This window comes from Triticum urartu, chromosome 4A (genome assembly GCF_056163025.1).
Source record: "Triticum urartu cultivar PI428250 chromosome 4A, HENAU_Tu73, whole genome shotgun sequence".
In the NCBI taxonomy this organism is placed as follows: domain Eukaryota; kingdom Viridiplantae; phylum Streptophyta; class Magnoliopsida; order Poales; family Poaceae; genus Triticum; species Triticum urartu.
Genome location: NC_141876.1, coordinates 105,473,025 through 105,489,354, shown reverse-complemented (window position 1 = coordinate 105,489,354; position 16,330 = coordinate 105,473,025). Strand labels below are relative to the sequence as shown.

General features: G+C 43.8%; 2 protein-coding genes and 1 long non-coding RNA gene across 3 annotated transcripts; all 3 read right to left on the bottom strand.

Moving 5' to 3' along the window:
• Window positions 1-6,264, bottom strand: LOC147974998 (uncharacterized). The gene is made up of 2 exons (XR_015600462.1): window positions 649-6,264; window positions 1-518 (listed from the first exon to the last, which is right to left on the bottom strand). It is a non-coding gene; the product is annotated as an uncharacterized LOC147974998 (long non-coding RNA).
• A 746-nt stretch (window positions 6,265-7,010) lies between these two features.
• Window positions 7,011-16,082, bottom strand: LOC125530609 (NagB/RpiA/CoA transferase-like superfamily protein). Its single transcript, XM_087517927.1, has 9 exons — window positions 15,907-16,082; window positions 15,749-15,804; window positions 9,899-10,054; window positions 9,648-9,747; window positions 8,718-8,860; window positions 8,533-8,638; window positions 8,037-8,175; window positions 7,683-7,951; window positions 7,011-7,578 (listed from the first exon to the last, which is right to left on the bottom strand). Exons 1-9 carry the CDS (start codon window positions 15,970-15,972, stop codon window positions 7,510-7,512), a joined length of 1,104 nt encoding a protein of 367 aa, XP_087374053.1. The 5' UTR covers window positions 15,973-16,082; the 3' UTR covers window positions 7,011-7,509.
• LOC147974997 (uncharacterized) lies at window positions 11,070-15,742 on the bottom strand. The gene is made up of 2 exons (XM_087519382.1): window positions 12,979-15,742; window positions 11,070-11,776 (listed from the first exon to the last, which is right to left on the bottom strand). The coding sequence occupies exons 1-2, from the start codon at window positions 14,327-14,329 to the stop codon at window positions 11,070-11,072; spliced, it is 2,058 nt and encodes a 685-aa protein (XP_087375508.1). The 5' UTR covers window positions 14,330-15,742.
• Window positions 16,083-16,330: the final 248 nt, after the last annotated feature.

The window sequence follows — 16,330 nt, the reverse complement described above, 5'->3', positions numbered from 1 at the left end:
TAATGCCGAGGGTGCATTGAGCTCGGGAATGCCTCTTATTATCCTATGTTAGGATTAATTAATGATTGTTAATTAAGGGACAATCCCTGCTTTTACTAACCGCAGACAGTTGCATCTGCCGCGTCGGTTCCCTGCCGAATAGGCACCTCCCTGAACAGATGCCTTCCTAGTGATGTCCCCTTTGTATAAATAGCAGATCTCATCTAATAAAGAGGACACCGTTTTCATTACTTCTCTCGTTCTACTCTAACACGTTATCAGCACGCCCTCTGGCGGAGCGATTTCACGGCCAAACTGCCGGCAGCGAGTGCGCAGCGTCGCGATGCCCTCTGGCCCTGCGTGGCAAAGGAAGCCAACGCTCCAGCACTAGCAAAGGCAGCGCATGGCGCCGCGCACACCTCAATGGCTATTCCGCGGCAACGCGGTGTTCCCGGCGGAAGGCGGCACCCATGCGCGACGTTTGGACCGGCGGCTCACAGGAGCGACCAACAGCCAACGCTTGGACCGGCGGCTCTGTCCTGCGCGGCAGTCAGGGCAGAATGAGAAAGAACAGAGGTTGTGGATCTCCATCGATTCAAGAATTGAAGGCCTCAACAACAAACGCCAATGGATTTCCATCGATTCATTGATGAAAATGGAAAAAGGTACCATGCGTTCTTCAATTCTTCCTGCACTGCACTGGATCAAGCGACAACTGCCGTTGCTTTTCATCAGCATCGCCAGCGGCGCCCGCGTCCATGCACCTTGCACACACACGGCTGTCCAGCGATGCGTCGAGGTGTCTGCCAGCCTCTAACGCGGGGCACGACTGCGTGGCCTTGACCTCTCAACGCGGAGGCGCTGCGCGGACCTTGACGAAACGGCAACGCCCTCCGGCGCACCAGCCATGATGTGGCGGCGCGGCCTCGGTGCGAGGCCGCCTAAAGCGTGACCGCGCCGATGCCCGGCGCACACGCGCATGGCGAGACGCTCTCCCACTACGCACGCCGCGGACGACAGCCTCGGCGCCCGCGAAGGCGGCACCCAACCGCGGCGCGGCGCGGAAGACTGAGGCGACGCCGCGCCCTCGGCTTGCATCCGTCCAGCGGCGCCCGAGGCAACGGCACTCGGCTGGCCCTCCGGCCCCGGAGGCAGCGGCGCCCTTCGGCGTGGCTCCCATAGCGGAGACGACGGCGCTCCCACGGTCGCGGCCCTGGCCGGTGTGCCAAAACAGCGGCGGGCGGTTACAGGATTTCTCCTGGTCGAAAGCGCTCGGGAGTAAAGAGATAGGAACCTTATCTCTTCGCAAGTTTTGCATTTCAGCCTTTTGGCTTCACCTATTTCCGAAATAGGTCAAAACTTGCCTCTGTCATTGTTTTACGGCTAATTCCTGGAAGTTTCGGGATATTGCAGCTTGGTCTAACTAGTTGCTGTTGATTAGCACCAGTAACGTTAGGCCATGTGCAGATCATCATTTAGCCCTTTTTTGTTGAGTTTAAAATTCCAGAAAATATGTGGTTATTATATGTGGCATGTTCGATGTGTTTGCTTTTTAGCAATCCCTATAACATGTCTTATTAGTACAACAACATTGTTTTGTGATTGAGATTAAGTTTTCTCGCACAACAATATTAATTTGCGATCGAGATTTTCTTCTCTCGCAAAACAATCTCATAGCGATTGAGATTAATTTTCTCTCGCAAAATATTAATTCACCCTGTTGAATTATCTTGAAACTTGATACAAGATCATCACATTTGATTTGAGGTCTATACAATTCAAGTTTCACTTGAACATCAAGTTTGCAACATCATTACTATTCATTATAGTGGTGTATTTCTGTTGAGTACGATGTATTCCGGAATGTATGTATCTCCATGTTTGCTACATGTCGAGATTAATACATCTATTTGCTATTGAGATTTTCAATTTCTTGCAAATACATATGCAAAATTCTTAATGATTTCTTGAAATTGATGTATTGGGATCCTAAGGTAGTGTGTAGATTTACTGCTTTGCAGATTATCACCACTACTGTTTAAGCCTACATTTTTTCAAATTTGACATTATGATTGCACAACATTGTGCACTCCCATGCATTTTACTAAGTCATGACATAAGGCATTAGGAGTGAGTATCTACTGATTTCATCAGATTATACTCCCTAGTGCTGCGAGATCTACTTCATTTTGGAGATTATTTTTAAGGTGTCATGCTTAGCAATTTGAGATTCACATTAATGGTTTCAAGATAACTTCTTGAAATATCCATTAATTTTACAACATTACCATGATGGTCTTCAATTTACTAATCGTAAATTAACTATCTCTGGTAACCGATGGCTAGAGAATTTGAGGCATTCGCCCTCAATCGCCACCACTACCCTACCTGGGTATGGACATCATGATCACTCTTGTGTCTTGTGGAATAGTGTGTGCAATCCAAGACCACATGATTAACCTCTGGTCGGAATCACACCGCTAACAGAAAAATATTGTCTTATACATCATAAGGCATTATATCGATTCAGATCTCTGCATCTGGTTATTCTGTATCAGCAATTCCTAGGACACAACAGACCTCAAGGGCAAAGGTTTGGAGCTCACTTCAACCTTCAACCCGACATCACCAACAGTGACGGGACCCTATGAGCACGGAGAATATGATGGTTGAATATGACTCAACTAACATGTTTGAAGACTTCGTCTAGTCTCTCAATCTCCTGAGTGGTCAACATAATTTATGTCCATTTATGATGTTCTAATAAGAACATAAGTATTGTTGTCATCATATATTGTACATCACAATATATTGTATCAGCACTTTGGTACAAATACATTTGTATGTATTCTATATATTTGACAGTGATTTTCATAGTGAGAATCTTCATGTCTATATATAGATTTCTACGGGAGTCAATCCGATGAAAAATGATATGTGCCTTGTGGATATATGCACCACAAACTCTATACTCAGGGGAGTCCAATGTTTCCACTCTCATTGAGAGAAAGGAGATATTTTAAAATCGCTAGACGCGATGAGGTATTTGTTGGCTCAACTCGAGTCATATTTACTATCCCTGTGGGTACCCGAGTAACATCGAGATGCTTTATTGCTTCCCAGGTTTAACTTGTACCCTGCTAAACTATGAAGGTATCCGTCAAAATAGTTTCCATAGCGAAATTTATGATGACAACAAAGAGAAATAACTTCTCTTTACCATATGCAACGGATATGGCAAATACATTCTCTGTGTATCATCTGGATTGTACTACACATACGACACAACCCGTACCACATGCTGTGTACGTGATAGTTTTCCAGAGTGTCTTGTACATGACATACTTGGCATACTGGCCTTGGTCATCGAGACATTGGGTTGAAACCGAAACTATCAGCAATTCCAATAGTTTACGATTATTATGATGCTAAATTCTAACAACATTTGGATTTTATGTGCACTACAAGTGACACAGGGAAGCTAATTTTAAGGCTCGCACACCTTAAAGTTTACGCTGAACCACTCAGACTCCTTGAATGCATCAAGTTGAGGTAAGTGGCTCTTCCCTCCATTGACTAGACTATTCAGGTATTCCATGGTTCTAAAAGACATATCTACATGATGGTCTTAAGTGTGTGCTTTATTCACACAAAACCATTGGCTCATTTTCCTGACATCGATTTCAAGAAAATCGTATGGATAGCATTGCAGAATTCTCCTTGAGTGCCTTTCTCTATGGCCCTCGGATTGAAGTTTAGCAATTTGTCCTAATGTCTAGACTCAAAATTGTTTGGTAGAATCCTTTATCCAAAGAAGTTAGGCTCATTGCATTATCTTTACTTTGGAATTGCAACTTACCAACTTTACGTTGGAGTCATGCAGTTTTACACGCTCATGACAGAACTGCATAATATTATTCCCCTCTATCTTTGATATGTGGATATCTATCAAGTATTTTCTATCTCCGGTAATTCGGTTGCATACCGATATCACCACCCGGCATACATCATTGACCCCTCAACATATAGTTGGGATCTATGTGAGGAATAACTGTAGTTCTGTCAATACCTCAAGCTCCTCGCATGGGGAGTTATTCAAGGCCTGTATGCTGATTCAATGAGGAACATTTCCAGGCATTAGGGGGAGATTTCAAGTACCATAAAGAATGCCAGGAAATTAGTGGAATGTTCAACACATTTCTGCCTCAAATCCACGTACTCAAAGATCGGAACCATGCGTTCAGAATATTTGCAACACATTGCAAATAACCTGCCAGATTCATTTACTGACTATAAAGGTGTCAGACAATCCTACAATCCTGAATATGTCGAAAAGAGTGGAGGTACCAACTAAAACCACTCAACTCCCCGTTCAAAGCAACAGGGGGAGAAGTACGGCAATAGTACATCAGGATTCAGCTTCTCGCAAGCAAGTATATCAAGGCCTGTGAATCAGTAAATGCAAGTCAACTTCACATTGACTGACACCTGATGGGTAGTATACACCCAGTGGACGTGAAACCTCCACCAACCCAGGTCATAGTGCACACAATGACCGGGACATCGGAATACCCAACTCAATCGCATTGGGAAATCGCGAGCAGTCACCATGGGTAACGATATTTCCATCAACTATATATTGATATATAGATTCTGGAGAAACATATAACCGGAAGTCTACAATTGTCGACGTACATTTCTCAACTAGATTGCAAAAACCTTTCAAATGACTCAGATCCAAAGACCATGGCCATGGCAAAGTGTGAACAACACTCGGACTGAACTCAAGCAAATGGTATAATCTAGGTAGAAATGATCTTGCTCAGTAATGGCAAGGTGTTCATAAGCAATACCTACACCAATTTTATTCTGGAAACGGAATTGAGAACAACAAGGTGGTGAACAGGGAGCAAGTATTGTAGCACAAGGGTTCACGTAGATACCCAACTATTCTCCAGAGGTGGAATCCCATTCCGATAACTTATATCATTGGCAGTACAAAATCATCTATCTCTGCAGTTGATAGATGTAGTGATTACATATCCATGTGGATCACTAGATTCAGACATATATGATTGATTCCCGTGGGATCTCAATTCTGAATCGAAATACAAAATGCAACATACATTGTGTAAATTCAGTAAGTCATCATACGACTTATTATTGTCAGTACATATGGTACAACTGACGTAGTGAGATCCTTATACACAAGGATTACTCCTACAATGATGATTATCCATGTTTGTGTGTCTGCAACGACAACACATGTAATCATCTAAATGACGGACTTTAAAATGAAGGATTTGGGTAAACCAAAACACCGCTCGTTACTACAACTTGAGCACCTTCATTCATATGTTATGGTATACTATATTGTCTATATCCATAATATATTGGAGAAATTCATTGTGGACAAATCTTATCCATCATTAACTCTCATGGTAGTTCATTCTCTAGACGTAAAGAATGATCTATTTAGACCAAGAGTTGTTGGAAATGAGACATTGGGACTCAACGTTCCATAATGCCATTGGATCCACCAAACACAATTGGTTGGTACTCAAGAATATCTTTGATATCTCCAAATGCATCAAACATCTTGTCCTGGTTTTTCAGTTTCACAGAAATGTGAACACCGATATCATTGGATACTTCGATCAGATCCCCAATATGTCAGATCGTAGACAATCTTAGTGTTCATACTAGGTGTGGTAGCCCTCTCATGAAGAGTCTTCAAAAAAAAGACCTCATGGCTACATCCACCAACCATTATCTCAATGATAGTGTTGCTTGTGTTGTCCGGATGCAAACAGGTTACTAATAAGCAATATCTTTATATTGCATATCTTGCAAGTCAAATCATTCAACTGATTTGTTCACCAAGTCTCTACCAACTTTTACATTCCAGAAACATGTTCATGGAATTGGTAGGTGACGGCTTTGGAATTTGCAAGAATCAGGGGGAGTATCTTCCTAAGTTATTCCTGTTCAATGCATCATATTATACTCTTTTTCCCTTCATGAGTTTACTATACAGGTTCTCATAAAGGTTTTTAATGAGATAATATCAACATGAGATCATATGTCATACTTTCTGTTTTCCCCACCGGGGTTTTTGGGAAAGTATATATGACATATTTATTGTCCTCTAAACTCTATGAGTTTTCTCGTATTGAGTTAAAAGAGACAATGACCAATATATGTTGTACCATTTTCTCCTTATTTTTTCCACCGGGTTTGAAGGAGTTTTAGCAACATATCAAACACGTATCTCCTTACATTTTTCCCACAGGGTTTTCAAGGAGAATCTTTATCAAGATGAAGTCTGCTCATAATCAAGCATTGATTAGGGGGAGTGTTAGGATTAATTAATGATTGTTAATTAAGGGACAATCCCTGCTTTTACTAACCGCAGACAGTTGCATCTGCCGCGTCGGTTCCCTGCCGAATAGGCACCTCCCTGAACAAATGCCTTCCTAGTGATGTCTCTTCCCTTTGTATAAATAGCAGATCTCATCTAATAAAGAGGACACCGCTTTCATTACTTCTCTCGTTCTACTCTAACATCCTAGAATAAGTGTTGCATGTGGCATCTCTCCATCCATTTATTCCATTCCCATTACATACCTAGGTGGATGCCGGTCTTATTTGCAGGTGCTTGTTTTATGTGGCTGTCTTGTATTGTATCCAAACCGTCCTCTAAATCTGTTAATTTAATCATGCAGACGCCCTAGGGCGTAGGCAGTGTCGTTTGGCTGGTGGTTTCTAAAATTTGTCGTTGGGATAGTTGTTCTTGGTTAGCCTTTTGTTTTCAGTGTTGGTCGTCTTGTTTGCTTCGAGCTACCTGGTTTTAAACCCAATTTCACAACAAAAGGTACCCCCACCTGGCATCAGATGGAGGGTAAAGACTCGAGGCATTCCGTGGCCCAGGCACACGTTATCTACGCCAGGCGGAATGGAGGTGGCCCAGGCACAGTTGGAATAGGCTGAATTGAAATGAAATGGGTAAAGAATATAGCCAAAAAGTTAAGTACTCCAGAAGATAGCCGATGCTTTTGATTCAAAGTCAAACTTACAAACTTCCATAGACTGCATAACGAGGAACAGAGGAGGAAGTGTTTATGCTCCAGTAGTTGTGCACTAAATAATCACAATGCTGAGTGAAACATATGCATTCTTCCATATAAACAGCATATGAAAATTGGAGCAACCTCAACTAGCAGAAGGTAAAGACCACTGCTGCACGTAAATTTCAGTATTCCCACTTCTGTTCTTCAGATAGCGACTACTCGTCTTCCATCTCAAACCGAGTTTTGGTTCATTGCTAGAAAACACATTAAGTTCACTAGCAAAAGACGCATCTTTTTGGATAACAAACACTCATCCTCACAATACATCTCGTACGCGACTTTATGTTTCCCTCACTTCGAAAGATCTTATTGCTGGGAGTACAACATGGGCATCCTATCATCAATTGTGTGAGAAGGATGTTCCACTGCATTCATGCCAACCTATGCTCACTGGAGGGCATCACTTGGCACGCTCGATGAAACCTTTGATGTCGAAACTTCCATTAGGATCAGACTTTGTGATCACACCCTGTGGGGAAACACGCACAAGAAGTTTACCGACTAATAATGCGGTACAGACCAACACCAAAAGAGCATAAGAAAAATGGAACATGTACTCCGTAAGTAACATACCTTTTCTGTAATGATTGCAGTAATTAGATTTGCTGGAGTAACATCGAAGGCGGGGTTCCAGACTGATATACCTGACGCGGCAACTTGCTTTCCTAGACCACCTTCAGAGTTCAACAATTCCTTTGGAGATCTTTCTTCTATGACGATTTGCTTCCCAGACGGGAGGGAGAGATCAATCGAAGTTACTGGTGCGGCCACGTAAAACTGCACGCCGTGATGCTTTGCAGAAATCGAGAGGTTGTATGTGCCAATCTTGTTGGCTGTGTCACCTTTCAATTCGATACCAAAAATACAGTCAGCAATAGGCATATTTGGTGTTCAGTTGATTTAAGAATTATTCTTGTGGGTGTTTACCATTTGCAGCTATACGATCAGCACCCACAATTACAGCTTGAACTTGTCCATTATTCATAAGTGCAGCTGCAGCAGAGTCTGCTATCAGCGTCGCAGGTATTTTGTCATGAACTAACTCGAAGGCTGTAAGCCTGGAACCCTGGAGATTACAAACAAATTGTTGAGAGCTTTGTATTTCTGTGAACACACTGCAAACCTATCCTTCGACTAAGTGGAACGAATAGGTAGCAAACAGTTCTTATCTAAGATTATATTTGACCTGAAATGACTGAGCAAGATGGACGACCTAGACAGTTGGTGAAATTATTTGAAAGATGATTCACTAAACTAATTTTTCTGTGGTATAGCACATAGGATCGTGGTATGTCAAAGACGTCAACATGCTATGAAAGAATATGGGGTGTGGCTAATTCTACTTAATATGTCTTGTACAAAATATAACATGATAAATTATTCATAAATTACTATGACATGCAAATGTGTAATGAATTTCTACCTGGTTAAATGGACGAGTTTCAGTGCAGAAGGCCTTCTCCAAAACTCCTCCAGAGTGAAGAGCACGAATGACCCCTAGGGCAGTTCCGTAACCAGCAGTTGCAAGGCTAGATTAAAAAAGAAATATACTATAATTGGATGAGGATATTGAGCATCAGACATACAAGAAAAAATTGATGACTTTACCTGCCAGTATTACAATGGGTTAGAACAGAGATGTTTCTCGAACTTCCAAGCTGCCGTTGAAGGAATTCAGCTCCATGCAAGCCAATTGCCTTATTATCGGCCACATCATCAACTAGCATAGCCTCTGCAGCTTCAATAAAGACCTGGATATAGAGAAGATAATTAAGCAGGTGCACCAACAATTTCATCAACCAGAGAGATAATCAAATTTCACAAATATATACCATTTGAAAATTTATGAGGGCGTAAAATCCGGTAAGGCAACATGGGAATTTTTTTTAGAAGGCACAATAGTTTTTCAAATGAACAAGAGGGAAAACCAGGGTTTTTCAACTCGTCATCACCTCATAACATCTAACGGTCACTATTTATGGAATTATGCTATTTATCAGTTTAATCAGTAGTCCATTATGCAAGTATTCAAGACAGTTGCGCACAAAAGGCAGTCATTGCTGGTTTCTTGCTGGTCACATATTGCAACCAGCCTGACAGTAGTCTGAGACACTTGTGCAAAAATGGTGGGCCAAAACTACCCTGCTGAAAACCAACCAAAAGCCACAACCAATTAGTCACATCAAGAGCTAAGAATTCACCATTTTTTCAAGGAACTGGACAAAGTAGTGAATATGCAAGCAAGGGCATCACGATTCAGCCTGAAAGAGTTTGCATACAAATGCTACCAATTGGTAATGTTCTGATAGTAGGCTCGATGCTAGAAGTTTGGGAATTTAGCCTCATGTGACCTACTATCATCAGGTTTGTTAGTTTCCTGTTTAGTTTCAAAAGAAACATAAAGTTTCAGGACATATTAACTCTATGGTCCTGGCAATTAAACGCATACACAATGGTCACGATGACTGAGTTTGTTCAGGTATTGAAGAACTACTAGTGAGCGGGATGATGGATCGAAACTATTAATCCGATTGGCACCTGAAAGATAGATTTGGCATCTTTTGCTGTTTCAGCTGTTCTTGACACTAAGTTCTGAAGCTTTGTAGCAGCATCAGACAGGTTCACTGCTGTGGGCCGGCTGACAAAGAAATTGAAGTAAATCATTGATTAGAATAATATGCATGGGCAGAAGTAGAAATTCATTTCAACGTAAAACATGAATATCAGGATCAAAATTATCGCGCATAAGGTCCTGAAGTTCAAACATGCAACAGCTAAATAATTTTTACCTGGATACAAGGTATTCCAACTTCTTGGAAACGAATGAGGCTGCTTCCACAGGTGTACCAGTGAAATCGTGATCATTAACTTCCACAGCCAATGATAGTGCTGCCGCTATGGCTATGGCAGGAGCACCACGAACAACCATGTCTCTGATCGCATTCCTGAATAGTGTAACGACATAAGTGTTAGAAAACGTGAGGAAGAGAGAATGACCGAACAGTGTTCTGTATTGAGGAGGAGAGAGATATATACAAGGTTACATGGGCCTGGGCCTCACTCTAGACTATGGGCCTGGGCCTGTACAAGACAAACACAACATATATACTTAACACCCCCCTTCAAACTTAAGGTGGGTCAGGAGCATCTGATACACCAAGTTTGAGAGTGTGAAACCTATGCTGATCTCTAGTTTGTGCCTTGGTGAAGAAATCTGCGACTTGAAGCTCTGATGGGACATATTGTAGCTTGACAGTGGATTGTTGACAATGAGATCGAGTGAAAAAGGCATCCACACCAATGTGTTTGGTCAACTCATGCTTGACTGGATCATTAGCAATCTGAATAGCAGCAGTGTTGTCACAAAGAGGTGTTGGTGTATGACATAAGACACCAAGATCATCCAATAGCCAGCGAAGCCATACAATCTCTGCTGTAGTAGTAGAGAGAGCCCTAAGCTCTGCCTCGGTGCTGGAGCGAGACACAGCAGTTTGCTTCTTTGATTTCCATGCAATGAGAGATGTACCAAGAAATATGCAATAGCCAATGACCGAGCGACGATCAATAGGATCACTCGCCCAAGTGGAATCAGAGTAAGCATGAAGCTGGAGCTGACTGGAATTAGCATAGAACAAGCGGCGAGATGTAGTTCCCCTTAAATACCTAAGGACTCGGAATAGGTGACCATGATGAACTGAGGTGGGAGCACAGACAAATTGACTGAGAATATGGACTGCATGTGCGATGTCAGGTCTGGTCACTGTGAGGTACACTAGACTGCCGACAATGTGACGGTAGCGAGAGGGATCCTCAAGAGGAGTGCCATCAGTAGGACGCAACTGCAGATGAAGCTCCATAGGTGTAGCAGCAATGCGCGTGTCAGTGAGACCTGAGCGAAGAATCAAATCCTGAGTGTACTTTTGCTGGGAGATATAGTAACCATCATCAGTATGCTCGACCTCAATCCCGAGAAAATAGCTGAGACCCCAAATCTGACATCTGGAATTGTTCACTCAATTTTTTCTTAACAAAATCAATATACCCAACATCATCTCCAGTGATCAACATGTCATCTACATAAAGTAGAAGCAATGTACGGCCATGCTCAGATGTATGAATGAAGAGTGCAGGGTCATGTTCACAAGGAGAAAAACCGGCAGCTTGAATCACAGAACTGAACCGCTCAAACCAGGCACGAGGGGCTTGCTTAAGCCCATAAAGAGCCTTTCGAAGACGACAAACATGACCTGATGGAACCTTGATACCTGGAGGTGGCTGCATATATACTTCCTCATGTAAATCACCATGAAGGAAGGCATTCTTCACATCCATGTGGGAAATTTTCCATGACCGAGTAGCAGCCACAGCAATTAGAGTTCGAACTGAAGTCATGTGAGCAACAGGAGCAAACGTCTCATCATAATCTTTCCCATGAGACTGCTGAAAACCTCTTGCAACAAGGCGAGCCTTGTAGCGTTCCACAGAACCATTTGACTTGGTTTTAACCTTATACACCCATTTGCAAGTGATAGGGACTGAACGAGGAGGTAATGGTACCAAATCCCATGTACCAGTAAGCTCTAAGGCTGCAAGCTCCTCAGACATAGCCAGTTGCCACTCAGGTGACACAACTGCCTCCTGATAGGTACTAGGCTCAGAAACAGCCCCTGCATATAAGTCCTTTTTGTATCGCGTTGCTAGAGAAGAGCCGTCAGTGCAAGGATCAGTAGTACTGGCTGGAGGAGTAGAAGACAAAGGCATAGATGACTGCGTGTCACATGGAACTTTAGAACGACGAGTGTAATGGAAAGTATTGACTGGAGGAGTAGAATAACGACGAGTGTAATGGAAAGGAAGACTATCTAGAGGTGGAGCTAGTGGAAGAGAGAAAGGAGCTGGTGAGGAAGGAGATGAAACATGTGGTGGAGATGGTTCTGATGTTAGGACAGAGGAAGGTTGTTCAGCTATGGACTCATCTAAAAAGATAGGTGGAAGTGAAAGAAACGAGGTAGACTCTAAAGAAATTGAGGATGATGGTTTAGTGGAAGGGGAATAGAAGAAGGGTTGATCCTCAACAAAAGTGACATCGCGAGAAAAGCGAATGCGGCGAGCAGAAGAATCATAGCAACGGTAGCCCTTATGTTCAAGACTATATCCAAGGAAGACACACTGAGCAGACTGAGCAGTCAACTTGGTACGCTCACGAGGTGCTAAAAGAACATAACAAGTACAACCAAAGACACGGAGGTGGTCATACGTGGGAGGAGAACCAAACAAAACATCACCAGGACACTTGCCTTCAAGGCAAGTAGAAGGTTGGAGATTGATAAGATAAACAACAGTTGAGATAGCTTCACCCCAAAAATGAGTGGGGACAAAGGAAGAAATCAGAAGGGTACGAGCTGTCTCAACAATATGGCGATGCTTACGCTCAGCAACGCCATTCTGAGCATACCCTTAGATGAGAGAAACTCGCGAAAAGCAATAGATAGATACTCCCCCCTGGAGTCAGAACGAAAAACACGAACAACACTGGAAAACTGAGTATGGACCATATGTACAAAAGCCTTATATATAGAAAACAACTCAGAACGATGCTTCATAAAATAGACCCAAGTATGTCGAGAGTGATCATCAACAAATATGACATAATGTTTGTGGCCACCTTTCGAAACTAAGGGGGAAGGACCCCATACATGAGAGTGCACTAAATCAAAAGGATGACTAGAATGAGTAGTGCTGGAAGAGTATGGAAGCTGTATTTGTTTCCCTAGCTTACAACCCTTACAGTGAAAACCAGCATCTATGGAAACATGACCCAAAACACCTTGTCGAACAAGGGTAGATAAACAAGAACCACACAAGTGACCTAAGCGATGGTGCCACTGGGCAAAAGAAAACGACGAAGTGGATCTTGATGTTGATGCAGCCATCCGGAACGCGGATGTGGTGGAAGCTGAAGGAAGGTGTAAGGTGTCAAGGATGTAGAGGGATGTGGATCCTCTACGGCGATGGCCAGTTCCAATGACCCTCTTGCTCTGACGGTCCTGCACATAACAAAATGAGTCATCAAAACCAACAAAGTAGTTCATATCAGCAAGCTGGCCAACAGACATAAGATTCATGGACAGCTCTGGAGCAAAGGAGATGGCAGGAACAGAAAACTTGGATGTGCAAAGAGAACCCTGATGAGTAATAGAACAAGGTGTACCATCAGCAGTCTGAACAGAGGCACCATCCCGCACTGGCTGGCAAGACACAAGCTGAGAGTGATCAGAGGTCACATGGAAAGAAGCTCCAGAGTCCAGAACCCAAGGCTGGGTTGCAGCAACAGCGGGCTGAGAGAGAACAGATGTAGAAGCACCCCTCGCTTGCTGCTGATAAGGAGCCTGGGGTGCACGACGCTGCTGATTGAGGGCCCGTCTAGCCTGAAACTCAGCTAACAGCTCTGGATGAAGCTTGAAACAACCATCTCTGTGGTGTCCTGCCTTCTTGCAGAACGAGCAGACGACAGTTGAAGGTGTGGCCTTGGAGGCACCTGGCCGCTGAGGAAAAGCCAGAACACTAGTGTGTAGAGTCTGCGCAGAAGTAGCCCCAAGAGAACGGAGACGAGTCTCCTCAGCGATCAAGCTAGCAAGTGCCTCTGTCAAGGTGGGAGGAGTCGTACGACCAAGCAATTGAGTGCGAATGTTCTCAAAGTCTGGCTTGAGACCCATCACAAACTGAAACATGAGAGTCTGATGGTCATACTTTTCCTTTGCTGCACATGACTCACAACCAGAATTACCCTTTGGAACCATGGAACCTAGCTGCCCAGTGATGCGAGTGAAAGCTCCATAGTACTCTTCTATGGACATGTCTCCTGGCTGCCGAGTGTTGTGTAAATTCTGCAACAAGGAGAAATGAAGTGCACTGCTGGGCTGAAGGTAGCGCTGCTCAAAGTACTTCCATATCTCTTTAGCTGAAGTGTGATGCTCAAGACTCATTCGGAGTGAGGGTTCAACACCCAGAATTAAAACTCCCATCACACGATCATCGATCTTTTGCCAAGACTTCCTTGCTGCATCATCATTTGGACTAGGTGGATCATCTGTCAGATGAGAAACAAAACCAGCCGTCCTCAAGACAGTCCGGGCAGAAAATGCCCATTCCCTGTAGTTTGAACCATCAAGCTTGATATCTATGATCAAAGAACCAAATCCGAAATCATTTCTTGCCATAGTGGTGAGCGGTCAGCAGCTGGAAACACCCAATCTGATAGCAGCTGCAGGCAGCAACAAGAGAAGAGCAGCAGACAGCCACAAACAGGAGCTGGAATTGGATCTCACTGGATAGAAGGTGGAGCTTGCTGGATCTTGCTGGATAGAAGGGGAACGTCTGGAGCTTGCTGTAGAGCAGGGAAGGCACCAAGAGCTTGCTGGAGATGGCTGCTGGAGAGCAGGGGAAGTATTCTCACAGAGTAGCTGCGAGGACACATAGAGGAGCTGCTGGAGAGCAGCTCCTACAGGTTGATGACGAAGATGGGATGGGGCAGCTATGTGGATGTCTCCTCACCAGACAGATCCGCCTGAATCACCTCACCGGCGGCGATTTCATGGGTGGCGGCTGGAAGAGGGACTAGGGTTTGGTCCTGGTCTGATACCATGTTAGAAAACGTGAGGAAGAGAGAATGACCGAACAGTGTTCTGTATTGAGGAGGAGAGAGATATATACAAGGTTACATGGGCCTGGGCCTCACTCTAGACTATGGGCCTGGGCCTGTACAAGACAAACACAACATATATACTTAACAATAAGCACAAATATACTTTTGCTATGTGAGCATACAACAAAACTTGTTATAATTTTTGTATTTAGTATTTACTCTCTTTTACTATTATTATATTTACATATTCTGTTTTATCATTTCATCAGTGTCAAATTAAAATAGTTACGTCTTTAAAGATAATAAACTGAGCCTAACAATATCTTGAGTTCAACAATATCCTTCCGCAGGCACAGGATCTCGAGGTACTTGGAAGTTTCAAAAAGAATTGTTCAACTTATGAAAATATTTATATGAAATTTACAGGTTCAAATTGTATTTCCCCAAAGCGTTTCGAGTTGTCAGCAACTATTCCAGTAACAGACGGATTTAACTACCGGATTTGTGCTCTAGACCAAGTCTCACTTTGTCAGTTCTGGTTTTGCAATATTTTGTTCTACTGTCAGCAAATTCCTTGTCCGCTTTTTTCGTTTCCCTTGATCTGGCCCGTTTCAAGCAAGCCGGACCACATACCTGTCCATCTCCGGAGCCCAATAATAAGGAACACTCCTCTCCCACTTGTAAGCAGGCCCGAAAAGACCGCAGAGCCCTAGAGCAGAAGCAGCATTATTGACGCCGCCGCCGCCAGGATTCGCCTCCTATATCTTCTTTATTAAAATAATCCCGAGTGCCGAATCAATTCCCCAACAGCGCACATGGTAAAACCTTGAACGCAAAGGTAGTCACCACGGTCCTTTCTTTTGGCAAATCAAACTATATAGGTAATATTAAACCCTGAATTGACCTGTGTCCGCCGCTGACAACATCCGCATATAAACTAAAGAAATACTGCCAACTAGAGGTTCAAGAAGAAGAAGAAGAAAAGGGAGCTCACCATCCATCCGCGGAGTCCTTGACATCGATGTAGACCTCCTCGAGGGGCAGCTTCCTCTGCATCACATCGAAACCAGAAACCAAGACCCCAATCAGCAACGGAAGAACTCGACACCACTTCGAATCAAGAGAAGGCGCATGGGAAGCAGAGGGCGGGACCTGATCGAGGAGGCGAAGCGCGCCGCGGTCGTAGAGGATGGACTGAAGCGCGCTGGACTCCCCCATTCTGGCCGGGAAATTCGGAGGGCTCGGACGGCTCAGATGGAAAAAGTGAAGAACAGAGGATGCAGGCCGCACTGCGCAATCTTGCCCTTTATGTTGTCGCGTACACCGCGCCGTAGCAAAGTCCCGATTCCCAAACGGGACCCCTTTGCTACTTTGCGCTCGAGCCCCTTGGGTTCCTCGTATTCTCCATATTTTGTCCTCTGGAAATATGCTGGACTCTGGGCTGGGCGTGCATCGTCATCGGCGTTTGACCTGGCTTTGACGACGCTCCCGCTAACAAGGAAACAAAATCATGTGAGCTGGGCTAAGACTGAAACGTGCGAAATCATGCGGCGTAGCCTTCACCATCGGCCACCGT

Coding starts and splice junctions, on each gene's coding strand:
- LOC147974997 (XM_087519382.1), bottom strand. CDS start 14,329: ATGGCAAGAAATGATTTCGGATTTGGTTCTTTGATCATAGATATCAAG. Junction 11,777..12,978: donor CCAGTGGCACCATCGCTTAG/GTCACTTGTGTG, acceptor ACTTATATGCAG/GGGCTGTTTCTGAGCCTAGT.
- LOC125530609 (XM_087517927.1), bottom strand. CDS start 15,972: ATGGGGGAGTCCAGCGCGCTTCAGTCCATCCTCTACGACCGCGGCGCG. Junction 15,805..15,906: donor CGCTTCGCCTCCTCGATCAG/GTCCCGCCCTCT, acceptor GATGTGATGCAG/AGGAAGCTGCCCCTCGAGGA. Junction 8,176..8,532: donor AAACTCGTCCATTTAACCAG/GTAGAAATTCAT, acceptor TGTAATCTCCAG/GGTTCCAGGCTTACAGCCTT.